General features: G+C 39.2%; 1 protein-coding gene across 2 annotated transcripts; it reads left to right on the top strand.

Moving 5' to 3' along the window:
* Positions 1 to 220: 220 nt before the first annotated feature.
* Positions 221 to 16,261, top strand: golm2 (golgi membrane protein 2). 2 transcript variants are annotated; one of them, XM_084109770.1, is made up of 10 exons: positions 221 to 1,607; positions 7,621 to 7,675; positions 7,913 to 8,015; positions 8,156 to 8,246; positions 8,961 to 9,096; positions 9,195 to 9,278; positions 9,438 to 9,746; positions 10,150 to 10,278; positions 11,818 to 11,985; positions 14,927 to 16,261. In XM_084109770.1, exons 1-10 carry the CDS (start codon positions 1,281 to 1,283, stop codon positions 15,001 to 15,003), a joined length of 1,479 nt encoding a protein of 492 aa, XP_083965896.1. In that variant the 5' UTR covers positions 221 to 1,280; the 3' UTR covers positions 15,004 to 16,261. The 2 variants fall into 2 exon arrangements, with proteins under 2 accessions (XP_083965896.1, XP_083965897.1); XM_084109771.1 differs by lacking the exon at positions 11,818 to 11,985.
* The last annotated feature ends 48 nt before the right edge of the window (positions 16,262 to 16,309 follow it).

Here is a 16,309-nt window from a genome sequence, read left to right on the forward strand (position 1 = left end):
TTCAAATCAACCTTTTTTTTTTTTAAGACATCATGATGATGAGCAACATCCCGGAATAGGTAAGCCTTGCATAAATGCGACGTTTTGGCTAATGAGAACGTTCATTCTAGTACCATACACCCCACCTTCTCATCATTTGAGCATCCAATAAAAATTGAACGACAGAAGCAGGTACGCCCACAGCCAATCGGATACGCCTAATGCATATGGTTGTATCCACGGATTGGTTGTTGTGACTGTCAATCACGTTCCTCTGTACACCTTACACTTAGGACGACATTATTTTTGTCTTTTTTTTTTTATCAAGACGTCTAACGTGGCAGTTAGATGATAACGACACGATTACGAAATATTACCTTTTGCTGACGCGTTTACTTATATATAAACATACAAATACAAAGTGTTTGCGCATGCATTTTGCAGGACCGAGAAGAAAGGAGGAAGGCTGGAGTTGAGCTACAGTACTAGCGAACTCTAAAGCTAGCGCTGCATGTATAGTCTAACCTGCATGGCATTACATTTAAAGACGCGTTGAACGCATATTTTCAGTTTGTTAATATTGTTGTTTTATATCAGGTGCGTTTGGTGGTGCGCGTGCATGTATATTTGGCCTTGCTGGGGGTGTCAGATGTAATGCTAACGTTCTAATAGCCTATAAGTGCTTTATTGCTAATGGTAATAGTCTTGTTTTCATTCCCAATTTCGGGTTGCCATTGTGTGTTTGTTGCTGCGTGTTCAGGAGAAATCGGTATCGTGTTGTTGAACTGAATGTAGCACACGGCTGTTGCTCCACCAGATCCACGCATGCTACTTTAGCGAGGTTATAGCTAACACACAGCTGAACGGTAAATCCAGAAGTGTATTTATCGCACGAGCATGACGGCAGATCTGCAGAGATGACCGTAACCAAATAAAAATGCGTTATTTAGTGCTATAGGGTCAGGCGGAAGACGGAAAGCTGATGGCTGTGTGCCGTTAGCTCGCATCAGCTCTCATAGGCCACGTCGCCTGTGTGTGTTGATGTGTTTGATCTACTGACAGTGGCGTTGCATGAATGCAAACAAGGAAAAGCGAGAAGTCGCCAACTGTGCGGAAGGTACACGGAGGAATCGTCAAAGAAGTTGTGACACCAACTTCAGGACAACTCAAGGTTGCTGTAAGCCGAATGCGGAAGAACGTATCTTTTTAGACTTGACAGAGCAGTGACCACATCACTCGTATTTAACCTACGGGGCTCACACAAATCCAGAGGTCGTTATCTGTGCGCCTGTTCGATTACGATGATCGGCTTCAGTGCGAATCGACGTGGAGGTCGCCTCCCTTCCTTCATCCTGATCGTATTATTGGTCATTATCGTAATTTTGTCGTTTAACTACTGGAGCGTGTCCACTAAGCACGGGCGGCTGCTGGACGAGCTGGCCGAGGTGCAGACGCAGGTGAAGCGCACGGACGCGGCGCGCTCCCGCCTGGAGAAGAGAAACTCCGAGCTGATGATGCAGGTGGACACGCACCGGAAACAGATCGACCAGAAGGACGGAGACTACAGCGTGCTGGAGAACAAACTGCAGGCCAGGGATACGCTGGTCAAATCTTGCACCGATGAAAAGGTGGGTGAAAGAACATCAACACGAGGGGATGCTTTACATACATCACTGATGTGCTGTAAATATAGCAGTATGATTTGTTTTTGTCTGTTTTGTCTTTTGCCTGGGTAACTTACTTCTGACAAAACTGATGTAGATCAGGGGTTTCAAACTTTACAGACCAGAAACATCCCACCCAAAGTCTCAGCCAACCCCAGTATAAAAGACTAGACTAGTCACTTTATAAGTAGCCTAAGTCGTAAGTATGGAAACCCATACTCAGAATTTGTCCTCTGCATGTAACCCATCCAAATTATTGCACATTCATTAGGAGTAGTGAACACACACACTGCAAACTGTGGACACACACATCCAGAGCAATGGGCAGCCATTTTTGCTGTGGCACCTGGGGAGCGATTGGGGTTAGGTGCCTTGCTTAAGGGCACCTCAGTTAGCCTGCCCAATAATTTTAATTTCAAACTTTCATTGTGATTATTACAGTGTATAATAGTGATTGGGAAATTTATCATCCAGGTCAATACGTTTTTTGCCATTCTGTATTTGGCCATTTTGAGGTTTTCATCATCATTTTAGCTAATTAACCAATGTATAATCCACAATCTTTCAAATATTTTTAGTTAGAATAAATATTGCATAAACATGTTCGTTTAGCAAATGCATGAAGTGTGGACCATTAGTTTGAGCCAATGTCATTATGATTATCAGTCAACCACTGTTATGTACAGTACAATGCTTAGTAGATCATGTGTTCAAGATGTTTTGAACGAATGTTTTATGTGTTATCTCCTCCATGGATAGATGGTTGGAAAGAGTAACCATGGCATTCTCTCTATTTGATCAATGCACATCCTGTATGTCTGTTTGCTTAGACCTTTGCTCAAGTTTTGATTCTTTTTTGTTGGTATTACTTAGTTAATGCAAACAGAAGAGTTGTATATGTGACTGTGCAACATATAATGCCTTGTATTGTGAATATACCATTTCACAGGAACATTCCTTATTACTTGAAGTAGTATCACTAGTTTTTTTCCTGTTAGCTTGTCGCGCACACACACAGTTGATTTCTAAAGGAGTAGGCAGTTTGCTGAAATGAATTGTTTTCTTTGTACCTGTTCTACTAGTTGTGTCTGCAGATAATGCAGTTTTCCCTTTGTGTGACGTATTCAGTCGGCAGGTTGCGTGACTGAGGGTGACGGACGCACTGACATTTGCTGTGCTGTTGTACTATCAATGAAATAAGAATATATACAGGGTTCCAATGTTCATAAATGATTCTTTCACAAAGCTTTTTGAATTGTAAAGGGAAATAAATGATATCTTAAAATCATAAAAAATGTAAATGCTGAACACATTATATGAAAATAAATATCCCCCTCACCATTAAAATCAATATAGTAAAGATGTGAGCTGACAGGACAGAGAGCATGCTGCTCTTTATGGATTCAAGCCTTAGGCTTCCCTGTGGTTGTGTGACACAGCTGAGAGCTCATGGTCAGGGCCCATCTGTGTGCACAGGCCTTCACATCTCAGGCTCTTCCCACGCAGTCCTCTGTCTCTTCTTCTTGATATTATATCAACAGAATTGATGGGAGACTATCATTACTAGGGCTAGAAGGCAATAACTATTCATGATTGATTATTTTCTTGGTAACATTTAGGGAGAATATGTATTAATAATTTAAATTATATTGCGTTTAATGCCCTATAGCAATCTTATTCCCTTTCCATATTCATTTTCACCCTGCGGTTTACAATAAATGGACTGATCGTCCTGGTTATTGTCACTGTTGCAGAAGTTAGATTTAGACGCATTTCTGCTTGGGTTTTGTCTAGCTGGAAAGGGGAAATGGACATATGAGCATTGATATTCCGTGTGCATTTGGATGCCCTGTACCTTTATAGATTGATTCCGTGCTGCAGCAAATGTTTGGTCGTATTGCTCACACAGGCCCCTTTACAGATTATTACCCTTTCACAGTCTTTGCTTACTGCAGTACTTGTAAAATGTGAATGAATCTTTGTAACCTTATTCTAGGCCTGTCACGATTGTTGATTAATCGTATGATCGTGGTTGTTCTATCTAGTCGCAATTATTTGAGGTAACCCCAATAATTGTGCGGTTTAAATTTCAATTACATTTTGGCAAAAGTTAAGCGCTTAAAGAAATGGCATCAAATACGCAACATTGTGTTTCCTTTTCTGGTGCGGTGGTAGGGACTAGGGAGGAATAAGGGCAGTCATATTGTGACAGGGAGTAAAGAATACATAAAGAAATGTTATAAAGTAGACAAAGATAGTCAAAGGTCTTCCTTCATAAAAGTAAGTCCTATATTGTCATAATTTTTATCATTTATATATTTTTATTATTAGATTATATACAATTTCAAGTAACAAGATAACATGTTAGTAACTGTACCAGTAACTGAATTTAGCTAGTGGATTGACTTAAAAAATTTCAATAACTGTCAATTTATTCTACTCATTTTGATAAACTAAATCTATTTTCCTCAGCTGATCATGGCAACATATACTTGCATCTAAAGAGTCAAATTTTATACCTTTTCACTGTGTCATTTGTCATGGGATTAGGAATATGATCTGTTCCATACTGCGAATGCTAACGCTGTCTGTCATCCTGTTTCCTGTTCTGTTTATCAAAGGTGGAGAACCAGTGTGCCAATCTGCACACACAGACACACCCATTCTATTGTTCTTCCTTGTTCACTTGTGCTATGTGTTCTGTCCAGAGAGGAAGCTGTCCTTTAGCATTGGCATTTGTCTCAGTGGCAGCTTGGACGACATGTGCAAACCTGTATGGCCACTGCCGTGACGCCAAAGGCAGCAAGCAAGGGAAAAGCCAGAATTTCCAAATAAATTGAGCACTGGTGAAATGTATACATTTTGAATTCATATGTTGCTTGGGAATAAAAATGGTCTGAATACATTAGAGTTGCGCGATTCTGGACAAATTGAGAATCACGATTTATTTATTTTTTTTTCAAATAGAGATTCTCTAACGATTCTAAACTAAACAAAATAACATGTAATTTACTTCTGACAAAATATTTATTGCTGCCGTGCAGTCTATTTAAAAATGTTTAATTACTTTGAATGAATTATTTAAAAAACAAATCTGGTTGAATGATTCAGTGACTCACTCATAAAGACTTCACTTGTTTCATTACTGGATGATTCAGTGTTTTTGAATAAATCTCTTGAATGAATGATTCAGTAACAAATAACTTGTCGCCACCTAGTGGTTTAACAATGTTATTGATACAGTCCTTATAAACAATCCTCTATAAACTTTTATCCCAGTACTGCTGTGATCGTTTGAATATTTGCAATACTGTGTGAAGTTGAGTCTGTGTCCCTCTCTCACCTGCTGACGGGAGGGCTTTGTTCTCCCACAGGGTGACTGACATTGATGCTTTAATTACTGGCCCATCTCCTGTGTGCGATTCATCATTATTATTTTTTCCGACTTTAAATCTGGCGACTGATTACCGTTTAGTTTATCATTAGGGGTTCATTTAAGGGCTCAAGGTCTTACGGTTGGTAGATGCCAGTCCAGCAACTGCCACTGAGATTTATGGGAATGATTTCAAAGTGTTCTTCAGATATTATAGACCTCATTTGCTCCATTGTGTCTGAGAGTAACTGCAAGAAGTGTCTCAAAGGCACTGTTTCCTCGTTGGGTGTAGCAAGAGTAATAGATGGAGGCATGGGTTTGAACAAACACAATGGAAGCTCTTAACTGTTGAAGTTGGCTCCCTCACATTTAACAACTTGATATTGATTAGATGAAGCACCAGTATAAAATCTATAGGATAAGCATGCATAGGCATTCAGCTGACCCTTCAGCAGTGTTAGTGTGTACTGCATACACACAGTGCAGCAGACTGCTATTTTGCTGTCTTTCTGTCTGCTGTTCTGCTGGTAGCTCGAAGGTCGAAGCTCATCGGGTCTCTTTAATAGCACATTGCTCAGTACTTATGTCCGCTGCCCTTGCAGCTTAATTTGCTGTGCTGACTATCATCTTCTGCTTTGAGACGGGGCTCTGCTCTCAGCAAGCTCAAGCTCTATGTCCACGTCCCCCTCAGTGAATTTGTCATTAGGATCACAGTTCCCTCTGAGCTTCCCTCTCTCAATCCCATCGCAAAATCACAGCCGCCTCTCTTACAGCAGTAAAGCTCTGGAGATTGAATTCTCTTACTGTGGCTCAGTGAAAAGAGTTCGGACAACAATACTGTTTGGGTGATAAAACAGGCTATGCTAAAGAATGTGTGGTATTGTTGGCAGCTTCACACAGTTTCTCATGGGTTCCACATGATGGATTTTTGTCCAGAGGACGGTTTGATTTCTAAATGCAGGGACTGATCTCAAAAGAAGGAAGTTAATTAATAGAGTCAGACAGATACAATGCTGTTCTTTAGTCTGGGGGGAATAAAATGTTATATATTTATCGATTGATTGATTGATTGATTGATTGATTGATTGATTGAAAGAAGTTAATACTTTTATTTAGCAATGGCACATTAAATTGACACTAAAAGATTTCTATGTACTTTTGAGATTTCTATTCATCAAAGAATCCTGAAAATGTGTTTCCACCCATCGTTTACTGACCCTCAAGTTGTTCCAAACCTGTATGAGTTTCTCTCTTCTGTTGAACACAAAAGAAAATATTTTAAAGAATGTTGGTAGTCAAGCAGTTGACTGTAGCAATTGACTTCCATAGTAGGAAAAAAACAAATACTATGGAAGTCAATGGCTAGCGTCAACTGCTTGACTACCAACATTCTTTAAAATATCTTCTTTTGTGTTCAACAGAAGAAAGAAACTTGTACAGGTTTGGACCTGTACAAGTTTCAACCATAGCTACAAATGTGAGTTGTTGACTATGGATATAATAATCAAACATTGATCTATAGTACTCAAATTTGGGTAGGTGAAGTTAAAGGGATAGTTCACTTTGAAATTAATTTTTGATATGTTTTAGCTTACCTCAAGGGCATCCAAGATGTAGGTGTCTTTGTTTCCGCAGTAGTTTCAATTTTGATATTTTTAGGTCAAACCGTTCTTGTCTGTCAGTCATATAATGCAGGTCGATGGTCACTGTCTCAAAACACAAGCACAGAGTCCAAATTAAAACAATTCCCCATCGTCCAAATTAAACAATTCCCCATCGTAAGTACACATTGATGGCCTAAGACACGAAACGAGCGGTTTGTGTGAGAAAACGAACAGTATTTATATCGTTGTTATCTCTTTAACACAGCACACGTCCAAATGATCTGACGGCGCGGGCGGGTATAGATATATACATAGATGTCGCCTTGGCTACGGTTTCGTTCCAATGAACTGCAGTAGCAAAGGCGACGTCTAGTGTATACATCTATACCCGCCCGCGGGCGGGTATAGATGTATACACTAGATGTCGCTTGGCTACGGTTTCGTTCCAATGAACTGCAGTAGCCAAGGCGACATCTATTTATATATCTATACCCGCCCGCGCCGTCAGATCATTTGGACGTGTGCTGTGTTAAAGAGATAACAACGATATAAATACTGTTCGTTTTCTCACACAAACCGCTCGTTTCGTGTCTTAGGCCATCAATGTGTACTTACGATGGGGAATTGTTTAATTTGGACGATGGGGAATTGTTTTAATTTGGACTCTGTGCTTGTGTTTTGAGACAGTGACCATCGACCTGCATTATATGACTGACAGACAAGAACGGTTTGACCTAAAAATATCAAAATTGAAACTACTGCGGAAAAAAAGACACCTACATCTTGGATGCCCTTGAGGTAAGCTAAAACATACCAAAATTTTATTTCAAAGTGAACTATCCCTTTAAGCACGTAAATTGGGGGAAAGTAAATTGTTTTGTGTTTTTCCAGGATAAGCCCTTAAAATGTCATATGACATGGGTCATCATATATTCTTAAAGTATGTTTTGTATATTACTCTATTCCTGTCTTCACTCAATTTTTGTTTTTGTTTTTTCAGAATAAGCTGCAGAATGATGTCAGCGCCCAGATGTCTGAGATTCACAGACTGAAGGGTAAGAAGTGCACACAAAGAGGGTGCCATTTCCCAGCATCACGTCTTTGTCAATGAAATAGGATTGTTGTGGAATATGCAAGTACAGCACTATTTTTGTACGGTTGGGTTGTTCCTTCCTACTCCACCCTGATGTAAACCAATCATGGTATTCTGTTGGCTGATTTTTTTTTTCCAATTGTGGTGTGTTTGACTGCTGATTTGGGGCATTTGTATTTGTTTGCCTGTACATTTACAGAACAGGTAAAAGAGTTGAGACAGGAGATCATCCGACAGGAAGACCAGCTGAGGGAAGTGCGGAAAAACAGCACCAATCTGGAGAAGAAGCTGGAATATGAGAGGTGAATACAAGCACTGGTGGACTTTCCCTGACCCAGAAGGAGTCTTGTTTTCTGTGCACTTCTATTCCTACATATGGTAATAATGGTTAAGATGTTCGACTAGTTGATCATGTATAATATAAATGTAACATGCATTGCAGCTTGCAGTGTGGCAGACAAATCACAGAGCTTAAGGCAGAATATGAGGAGAGCAAGAAAAGAGTGGAAGAAGAGGCAGCAAAACTCAGACAGGTATGCTGTGAATGATTTGAATAGTGTGAACTCTGGCTCGTCTTAAGGGTTAGTTCACCCAAAAATGAAAATTACCCCATGATTTACTCACCCTCAAGCCATCCTAGGTGTATATGACATTCTTTCAGACGAATACAATCGAAGTTATATTAAAAAAATGTCCTGCCTCTTATAATGACTCTAATAAAGGCCTTCTGAAGCGAAGCGATGAGTTTGTGTAAGAAAAATATCCATATTTAAAACTTTATCGACTAAAATAACTAGCTTCCGGCAGACGGCCTACGCAAGTCGACTTGAGCCAAAAGAGTAACACTTGACGATGTATGACGTACCTGTGGGATGTAGGAGTAGCGTAAGCTTTGACGCCTCTCGCGGTTCAAGCACAGGGCTGGGGAACAAACTCAAGCTCCTCCGACATTTCTCTTTAAAAAAACCCGTTTTAGACTTATAATTTGTGACGGGTGTTTTGTTTTGCTCTATCCTCTGCACTTCTGCACTTTTAACAGAAACCGGCCACTCACTGCCATTATAAATCTAGGAAGAGCCAGGACATTTTTTTTTATATAACTCCGTATTGTTTTCGTCTGAAAGAAGAATGTCATATACACCTAGGATGGCTTGAGGGTGAGTAAATCATGGGGTTATTTTCATTTTTGGGTGAACTAACCCTTTAACTCACAAACTTCATCAAAACAAAAAAAACTTGCATTTCAGAGTTTATTAGAGAATCATAAAGCAGATGCAGGGGATCGGCAGGAGGTGGTTCTTGATCAGTCCAACAAAAGAAAAGAGGACACTGCAGAGCGCCACACAGTGGCCGCACAGCGAAATGATGTCCCAGTTCCTAAAGGTAGCAGAAAAAAATCCAATGTGCAGATACATATACATTTTGGTTGGAAAAAAAAACCTTTTGACGTCTCTTGCTTTTTTCTGTCACATTCACTCAAGATGATATGGTTAAACCTGGCAGTGATGCTGGCATGCCTGGCATTGAGGACAGTGAAGTGGGCAAGATAGATGACGGACAGTTTGGTGAGTATCACAAAGTACATTTCTAGAAGATTTCTTTGAACCAACGAGTCATCTTTGTTCAGTGCTGATGAGTAACAGAGTGAATAAACTCTACAGCATGCTTAAAATAAGGGTGCATGTCAGTTACTTCATTCAGAGATACATTTAATGTTTCTCCAGCCTTAAAGAAGCCAGCCATCACGCCGCAGAAACACATGGAGCCGGCGGAGGCTGCGGCACTGCTGAAGGAGGAGAGGGCAGGGTTTGGAGCTGGAGCTGGTGCCAGACTAGGGGATGATTTGGCCCGTGGGCAACCGCTGGACCGACCAGACATACCCCATGATGAAAACCTGCGTATGGGGAACCATGACGTCCCTGTGCTGCAGCAGGTTCCAAAAGCAGTGGTTGACAAACCCATGCTGTTTGACGAGGATAATAAGGCAGGCATAAAGGCAGATGAGTTTGGGGAGCAGCGCAGACAGCTGGGAGGTTAGAGGTCATGATTTATCAGTGCTTATAACACTTTTCAATTGTTGGTTGTGTTACAAATGTGATGCAGGACCCAAACATACACTCACACACATACTTACTATGCTGGCAGTAAGGATTAAATTATAGGGCACAAAAAAATTACTTTCTTAAAATTGTGTATCTTTTGGGCCTCTTTTTTTCCTCTGTTGGGGAGAAGCTGTCCTTTTTTTCTTCTTTCTTCTGTGTTTTTTTTATTATTTTTTTTATGAGCCTACGTATTTCCCATGACATTAAGTTTGTTTTTACTTTTACTGTTTTTCACCAGGAGATTAGAGGCATGCTGTCATATTACACAATCTTTCCACTTACAGAAATTTACCTCTTTAATGTCAAGTGCTCTTTCTGTCCTTTTTTTTATTAGCTGAAGGCTTGAAGGCAGAGGGAGTTGGAATTCCTCCTCCACCTAACCCGGCTCAGGTTCTTCCCAAACCCATTGACCTGCACAATGGCAGAGAACCTGTGCGCGCTGACCCCCCGCGTCACCGCCAGAGTGAGTATTAAACCGTACAGGGGTGGGGATGTGGCTGTGGCTGTTTCTGAAGATGACAAGACAAATCGTCAGCTATCCTCTTGTTACGTCATGATGTATCAAATATTGTTTTGGGGTACAACTCTCCACTCTCTTTTTTAGTGAGAATACTGAGTCTCAACAGCTTGTTATGTCCTCTGTTAATTTACAGCAACGTTCTTTGTAAAAACTCAGTGCACACCACAGTCTCCGTGCTCATAGCGTCTCGGACACCATTAATTTAACAATTCGGAAAAGATTAATCACTGTCTGGCCACCTGAAATTTCGGTATGGAGATAAAGTTAGGATCAGGATTTTTTGGTAGTAAAACAGCACACCGTGAGTGTAATTTAGCACCATTGGCATCTGATAGAGAATTTGGACCTACACTTCAGACTTAACAACCGGATACTGATATTCCCAGATTCTCTGAACCTCAGTCTTCACTTTCATGTATGTTATCATTTGGTGGTTTCCATAAAGTTTCAATGGGTTAACTTCATGTCTATAGGCTCTCCCATCTTAAAAGAATATATCACACATAAATTGTCATTCAAAACCTGATTTTAAGCTTTACCTAGAACACAAACTGAGAAAAAAAGAATGTCCAAGTTGCTGATGAATTACCAAACACAGAAGTTGATTGTAATTCACACTGTCAATCTTTTGTGTTCCACGTAAGATAAATGAATATGGTTTAAAAATAACATAAGGGTGAGTAAGTGATTTTCATTTTTTTTTGGGTAACTATCTCTTTAAGACTCTCACTGGGGTTTGATGCAGCAGAAGCTGGCACCATTCAAGCCAGTTCACAGCCTTAAATCAATCCCTTTGAGGTATATTTGTGTGAAATACAGATTGGAAAGCTGTACACACTTCTGCATTTTGGGCATTTGTAAATATGACATACACTCACACACGTACTTACTTATGCAGGCAGTAAGGATTAAATTACAGGGCACAAAAAAATTACTCTTGTCTTTTTCCCTAAGTAGAATACTTTCGCCTTTATAAAATGACTACTATTTGGGCTATCTGGGCAAGCAGCAAGCATAAAGTCAAGCAGTAATGTTTGTGTCTGTAAATAGACAGAGAAGGTAGTAGACTGGGTTCTCTGCTGATTACTGCGCTGCCTGACTTTGCTCCCTCTGCTAAACTCCTCCACACCACCATGTACCCCATCCCACCCAGCCTTCCTTTCTTCTGTGTAAAGTCCTCTACCACCAGCTCCATTCCTCACTTGTCCTCTGAGATTTTATTTTCTTTGGAACTAAAATATGGCATAAACCTTTTTGTGGTCTTTTTATTTTAACCTCATTACTTTCAGTGTAGTCTCATTGTCCTCTCTTTGCTCTTTATTGTCTTAAATATGCTTCTGATCTATTTGCCTTTCTGTACTTTCTTTTCCTTTAATGCCCTTGTTTTTCTGTCTTTTACTTCTTTCAAATTTTGCTTGTTCCTTTTTTCCCCCTTTTCTTTCTTTCTCTCTTTCCTGATGGGGCCCATCTCTGCCCCTGCAGGCCGTTTCTTTGATGAAAATGAGTCCCCTGTAGATCCGCAACACGGCAATAAGCTGGCGGACTATAACGGGGATGATGGCAACGTAGGTGAGTATGAGGCGGATAAGCAGGCCGAGCTGGCCTACAATGAGGAAGAGGATGGTGATGGTGGGGAGGAAGACGTCCAAGGTGAGCCAGGGGGATTGTGACTGCTTTGCTATTCCATCTCCTCTCCCCCTCCCTTGTGCTGGTGCTGTTCTGCTTTATTAAGCTGCTGGTTCAGTCATCATGGGCTCACAGCATACTGAAGTACTGTCAGTTCATTTGGCCTAATGCCTGCGTCAATCACGGGCGAAGCCCTCACCTCAGTGTGCTGAAAGCATGTGTGGATGAGAGAGAAAGATATGAGTGTGAGATCCTTAACTTTTCTTGACCATGTGGTTATGAGACTGAACCTTCTCTCCCAGCATGCCTCATTCGGCTCTTCCAGTCATTGTCTTTACTAATCAGCGTGCTAGTGTGTAGAGTTATTGTGTTGTCAGTGCATGTGAAAGCCATAATGCTGTGTTGAATCCTTTTCACTAGGGCTTGGGGTTTTAAATGGGCAACTTTGAAATCACTGTTAACTTGGCCATCTTATTTCATCTTGCCAATTTTCCATCGGCTTCCTGTATCGCTTAACACTTGTGACAATTGTAAACCATGCATCTCATATGCCATGTTCACAATGCAAAGTTTGGGGATTGACAACTGCATGTAAGTGCAAGAATGAATTCTGTCAATTCTGTCTGTGTCTGCCATCGTTGATATTATGGCTGCGTGATATTTCAACAAAGCCAGTGTTTTTGTGATAACAGAAAATTTTATACTGGCGAAAAGTCTGTTTCAGGTCAAAACGGGTAGCAGAGAATAAACTGGGCGTTTGTGTGTGTGTGTGTGTGTGTGTGTGTGTGCGCACAAGTGTGTACACTGATAATGTAGGAAAGACAATTAACAAGCCATCGTGATGCTCTCATAGCAAACTGGTGAAGTAAGCTAGTCACGCGAGGAAAGACAATAGGAGGAAGGCAATACAGTAAACTCAACTCTGTTTCAGGTGTTTTTGTTTACTTAGTAGTTTTTGATGTAGTGAGATCAAGGCAGACAAGCAATGATAATGTTAGAGATCAAATTTGAATAAGGAATTATAAATATAATTATTTATATAAATATAATATTTAAAAAAATATAATAAAATGTAGCAAATAAGGTAAATCTAATAATTATTAAATTAAGTTTTTAAATTTAAACGCCGTCAAAATGATTCCAGTTCACATGGCTACGTGGAGGCGATAAATAACTCTGTATTATACATTTTGAAGGCCAGACAAGTAATTTGTTGAGGTCAATTTGTAAAGAAAGACTACACACCTGCGCACATATATATTCAAACGCGCATACCTATAGACCAAACACGTAATACACGTGCACACCGTCAGCGTTTTCACAGGTTTGTGTTTTTTGGAGTTTGTACAGAGTTAATTTTTTTTTTTTTTTTTTGATTTTTTCCAAGGCTTGCACCTTGGAACCTATTTCAAGGTTTGCGTTCTCGAGCCACCAGGCACTGTTGTTGTGCGAATGAGCGGGCCATAGCACGTTAAGGGTTTTCTGTTATAGCGGTGTCGTGTTAGCCCTAAGTTAATAACTAATGATCTTTGCAACGGAAGTGAATCAATCAAAACTAACTTTAGCTGGACAATAACTTTATTCTAGAGCTGCTGTAAAGCCAAAACAATCAGTTACTTTAATTTCCTATTATCACTGTAAAGCTGCTTTGAAACAATTTATATTGTTAAAAGCGCTATATAAATGAAGGTGACATGACTTGACTTGTAACATGATATTTGTGAAGATCAGAGTATAGAGAAAGGCCCAAATGAAGTAAAAAATATTTGCAGAAGAACAACAAAATAAGAGCAATGAATATATATTCAGGAAAACTCCTAATTTTTTGTTTTGTTTTGATAAGAAAAGGTCAAACAGACTTATCAATAATGTCCATATCCATAAAAGGTGTAACAGCTAGGTCGGAGTGACCAGTCAAATGCTACGGTTGCAAAGATAGATGAAAATAGATAGAGGTGTGGTTTTGACACCTAGGAATGCGTCCAATATTTAACAAAACACAAGTAACTAAGATAAATCACTTAATGCATATGTACATGTGAGTACAACATGCATATTCTTGGAGAATACTAATAAATAAAAGATAGGTGTAAATGAGTAACAATAATGAGTAAATACTTGAATATATGATGGAGGTTAATATATTAAGGTTGAATATCTGAATGCATGAATTCAAAGATACAATTACTAAAGAACAAATGAATGAATGAATAGTATGGCTAGGGAAATATGAATTAAGAAAATCACTAGAAACATTGACCATTTGGACACCAGTTTCCAGTTTTTTTGTTTTTGTTTGTTTTTTTGCATTGATATTAAAGTGACTTTCTCAGATTTAACATTACTTTGCATTTATTTTTGTAAATGCTTCAGTAAAACACTGCTGTTCACTCTCAGAAGTTGCCGTGAAACATTGGTTATATAATTTTCAGTTTTTAAATATATTTATATATGTTTACATTTATTTTACACACTTGGAGCATTCACACATCTTTCTTGAGTATTATGCAGCCCTAGTTGATATAGTGATAACCATAGAAACATTTGGCTGCTGTAAACAATAAGCATAGCCATTTTTGACTAAATAAATATTACCAACTAGAGATGTAAAAATTGTTCGTAAACCAGAAAGATCAGGTAGTGACAACCGCATTTATATAAAATATGCGTGAAACCAACTTCTTTTAAAAGCAACAAACACTGCCTCTTCTGGCAGAATAACTCCTGTATTCCGTATGAACACAGAATAGTTTACGAGATTCACTCATTCAAATGTGGTTGTCACTCCCAACACTTTGCAGTGTGTATGTGGCTTTAGTAGCTTTCACTAGTATTAGTTTGAATGTTTCTTTGAAAGTTGGGTATATTTTCTTAAAGCCATGAAAGTTAATCTAGTTAGCTAGTCAGCCATTGTTGTGATTTATAAACACTGAATTGTAATCATCCTCCTTGTTGTATCTTTCAGACGATGAAGACCGGGAAGCTCCAGGTGAAAGGGCTGTGGATTACGGAAAGCGACGTCAAGCCATTGATGTGCTGTAGTCCCGTCCCGTCTCTAAAAAACCCATACATTGAGCTTTGGATGTTTCTGACAATGAAGTTGCCAAGAGATGAAAAAGAACTTTGGATTTCAGTTGTGATTTTGGTATCCTGTACAATTGGAGACATTCAGACTATTCAAACTATTTCAGTCTTCAGAGACGAACAAGTTTCGGCGGTTACGACTGTGAAATCAGTGACTGTGGATGAGATTTTTTTCAACTTAAATGCGACAAAGTGATTTAATGATCTTCTGCAAATGTTTGCTTGATTTGAGAGTATTGTTTTCATGTTTTTTTTTTGTTAGTTTTTTTGCCCCCATCTGTAGCACATGTCTAACAGAATTGAGTTTTGGAACTATTATATTGTACAAATGTCGTTGTTTGTAATATTATTATTATTATTTTTTTCAGTGGGATAATAAAATGCCTTCTCTAGGCACCGGAGGACGCGACTGTGAATAGATAATACGGAAATAATAATTCTCTGTGTGATTCACAAAGTGGAACATATTGATATACATATTTTTGCTGAAAAGCTAAATCTCCTTTTATCTTTTTGGACCACTGTTGCTAAATGGAAGTGTAAACTATGGGAAGATGCAATTAAGTTGCTGTTCAACTTTTAACCTCTCTCTGGTACAAACTGACACTTATCGGCCAGACAATAATCTTTTCTTTGTTTTCAACTATGTTTTCTGATTCTGATGGAGCACTCAAGAGTGCACGTTGAGTTTTGTAAGGACATTGTTGCATGCAAAAGGCAGCCTTTGTAAATCAGCCTGTAGATCAAGAAAATGGAAAAAAGCAATACTCCGTGCCACAGACTAAACTCACCACAGCTGTCGGCCTGCTTCCTTTCTTACTGGTAGATGTATAGTAGGCTACATATGAGGAGGGATGCTGTATAATTGCTAAACTCTCAAATGGAAATAATGATCATATACCTAAATGTTTGTGTTTGTTTCATAATCAAGCAAATTTGGTAGGGTTGGCATACTGAATGTAGTCTTTAAGCTTGTGATTGTTTTGAGATATGTCACATGGGTGTGCAGGGCAATCCAAGAATAACGATTAACAAAATTCTTTATATTTCAAATTAACTGGTCCTGTTTTGGAAAAAGTAAAAATTGTATCACTGTGACTGAAGTATAGAAAGTAGTAGCATCGAGAAAAGCACCCAGAAATCTTCATTAATTTATCCCAGGCTGCTTTACAAACAAATGACTACACTACTGTAACAATAAACGATTTTTTCTGTAGTTTTACTGGCTGTTGGCATTTAGTTTTTCGCTCAACTCAAAAACAAC

The sequence above is a fragment of the Abramis brama genome, assembly GCF_963993115.1.
Source record: "Abramis brama genome assembly, chromosome: 3".
Taxonomy (NCBI): Eukaryota; Metazoa; Chordata; class Actinopteri; order Cypriniformes; family Leuciscidae; genus Abramis; species Abramis brama.

Excerpts from the sequence above, each read along its gene's own strand:
- golm2 (XM_084109770.1), top strand. The coding sequence starts at position 1,281 with ATGATCGGCTTCAGTGCGAATCGACGTGGAGGTCGCCTCCCTTCCTTC. Across the intron at positions 7,676-7,912 it reads TGAGATTCACAGACTGAAGG|AACAGGTAAAAGAGTTGAGA; the intron begins GTAAGAAGTGCA and ends GTACATTTACAG. Across the intron at positions 8,247-8,960 it reads AGGCAGCAAAACTCAGACAG|AGTTTATTAGAGAATCATAA; the intron begins GTATGCTGTGAA and ends CTTGCATTTCAG.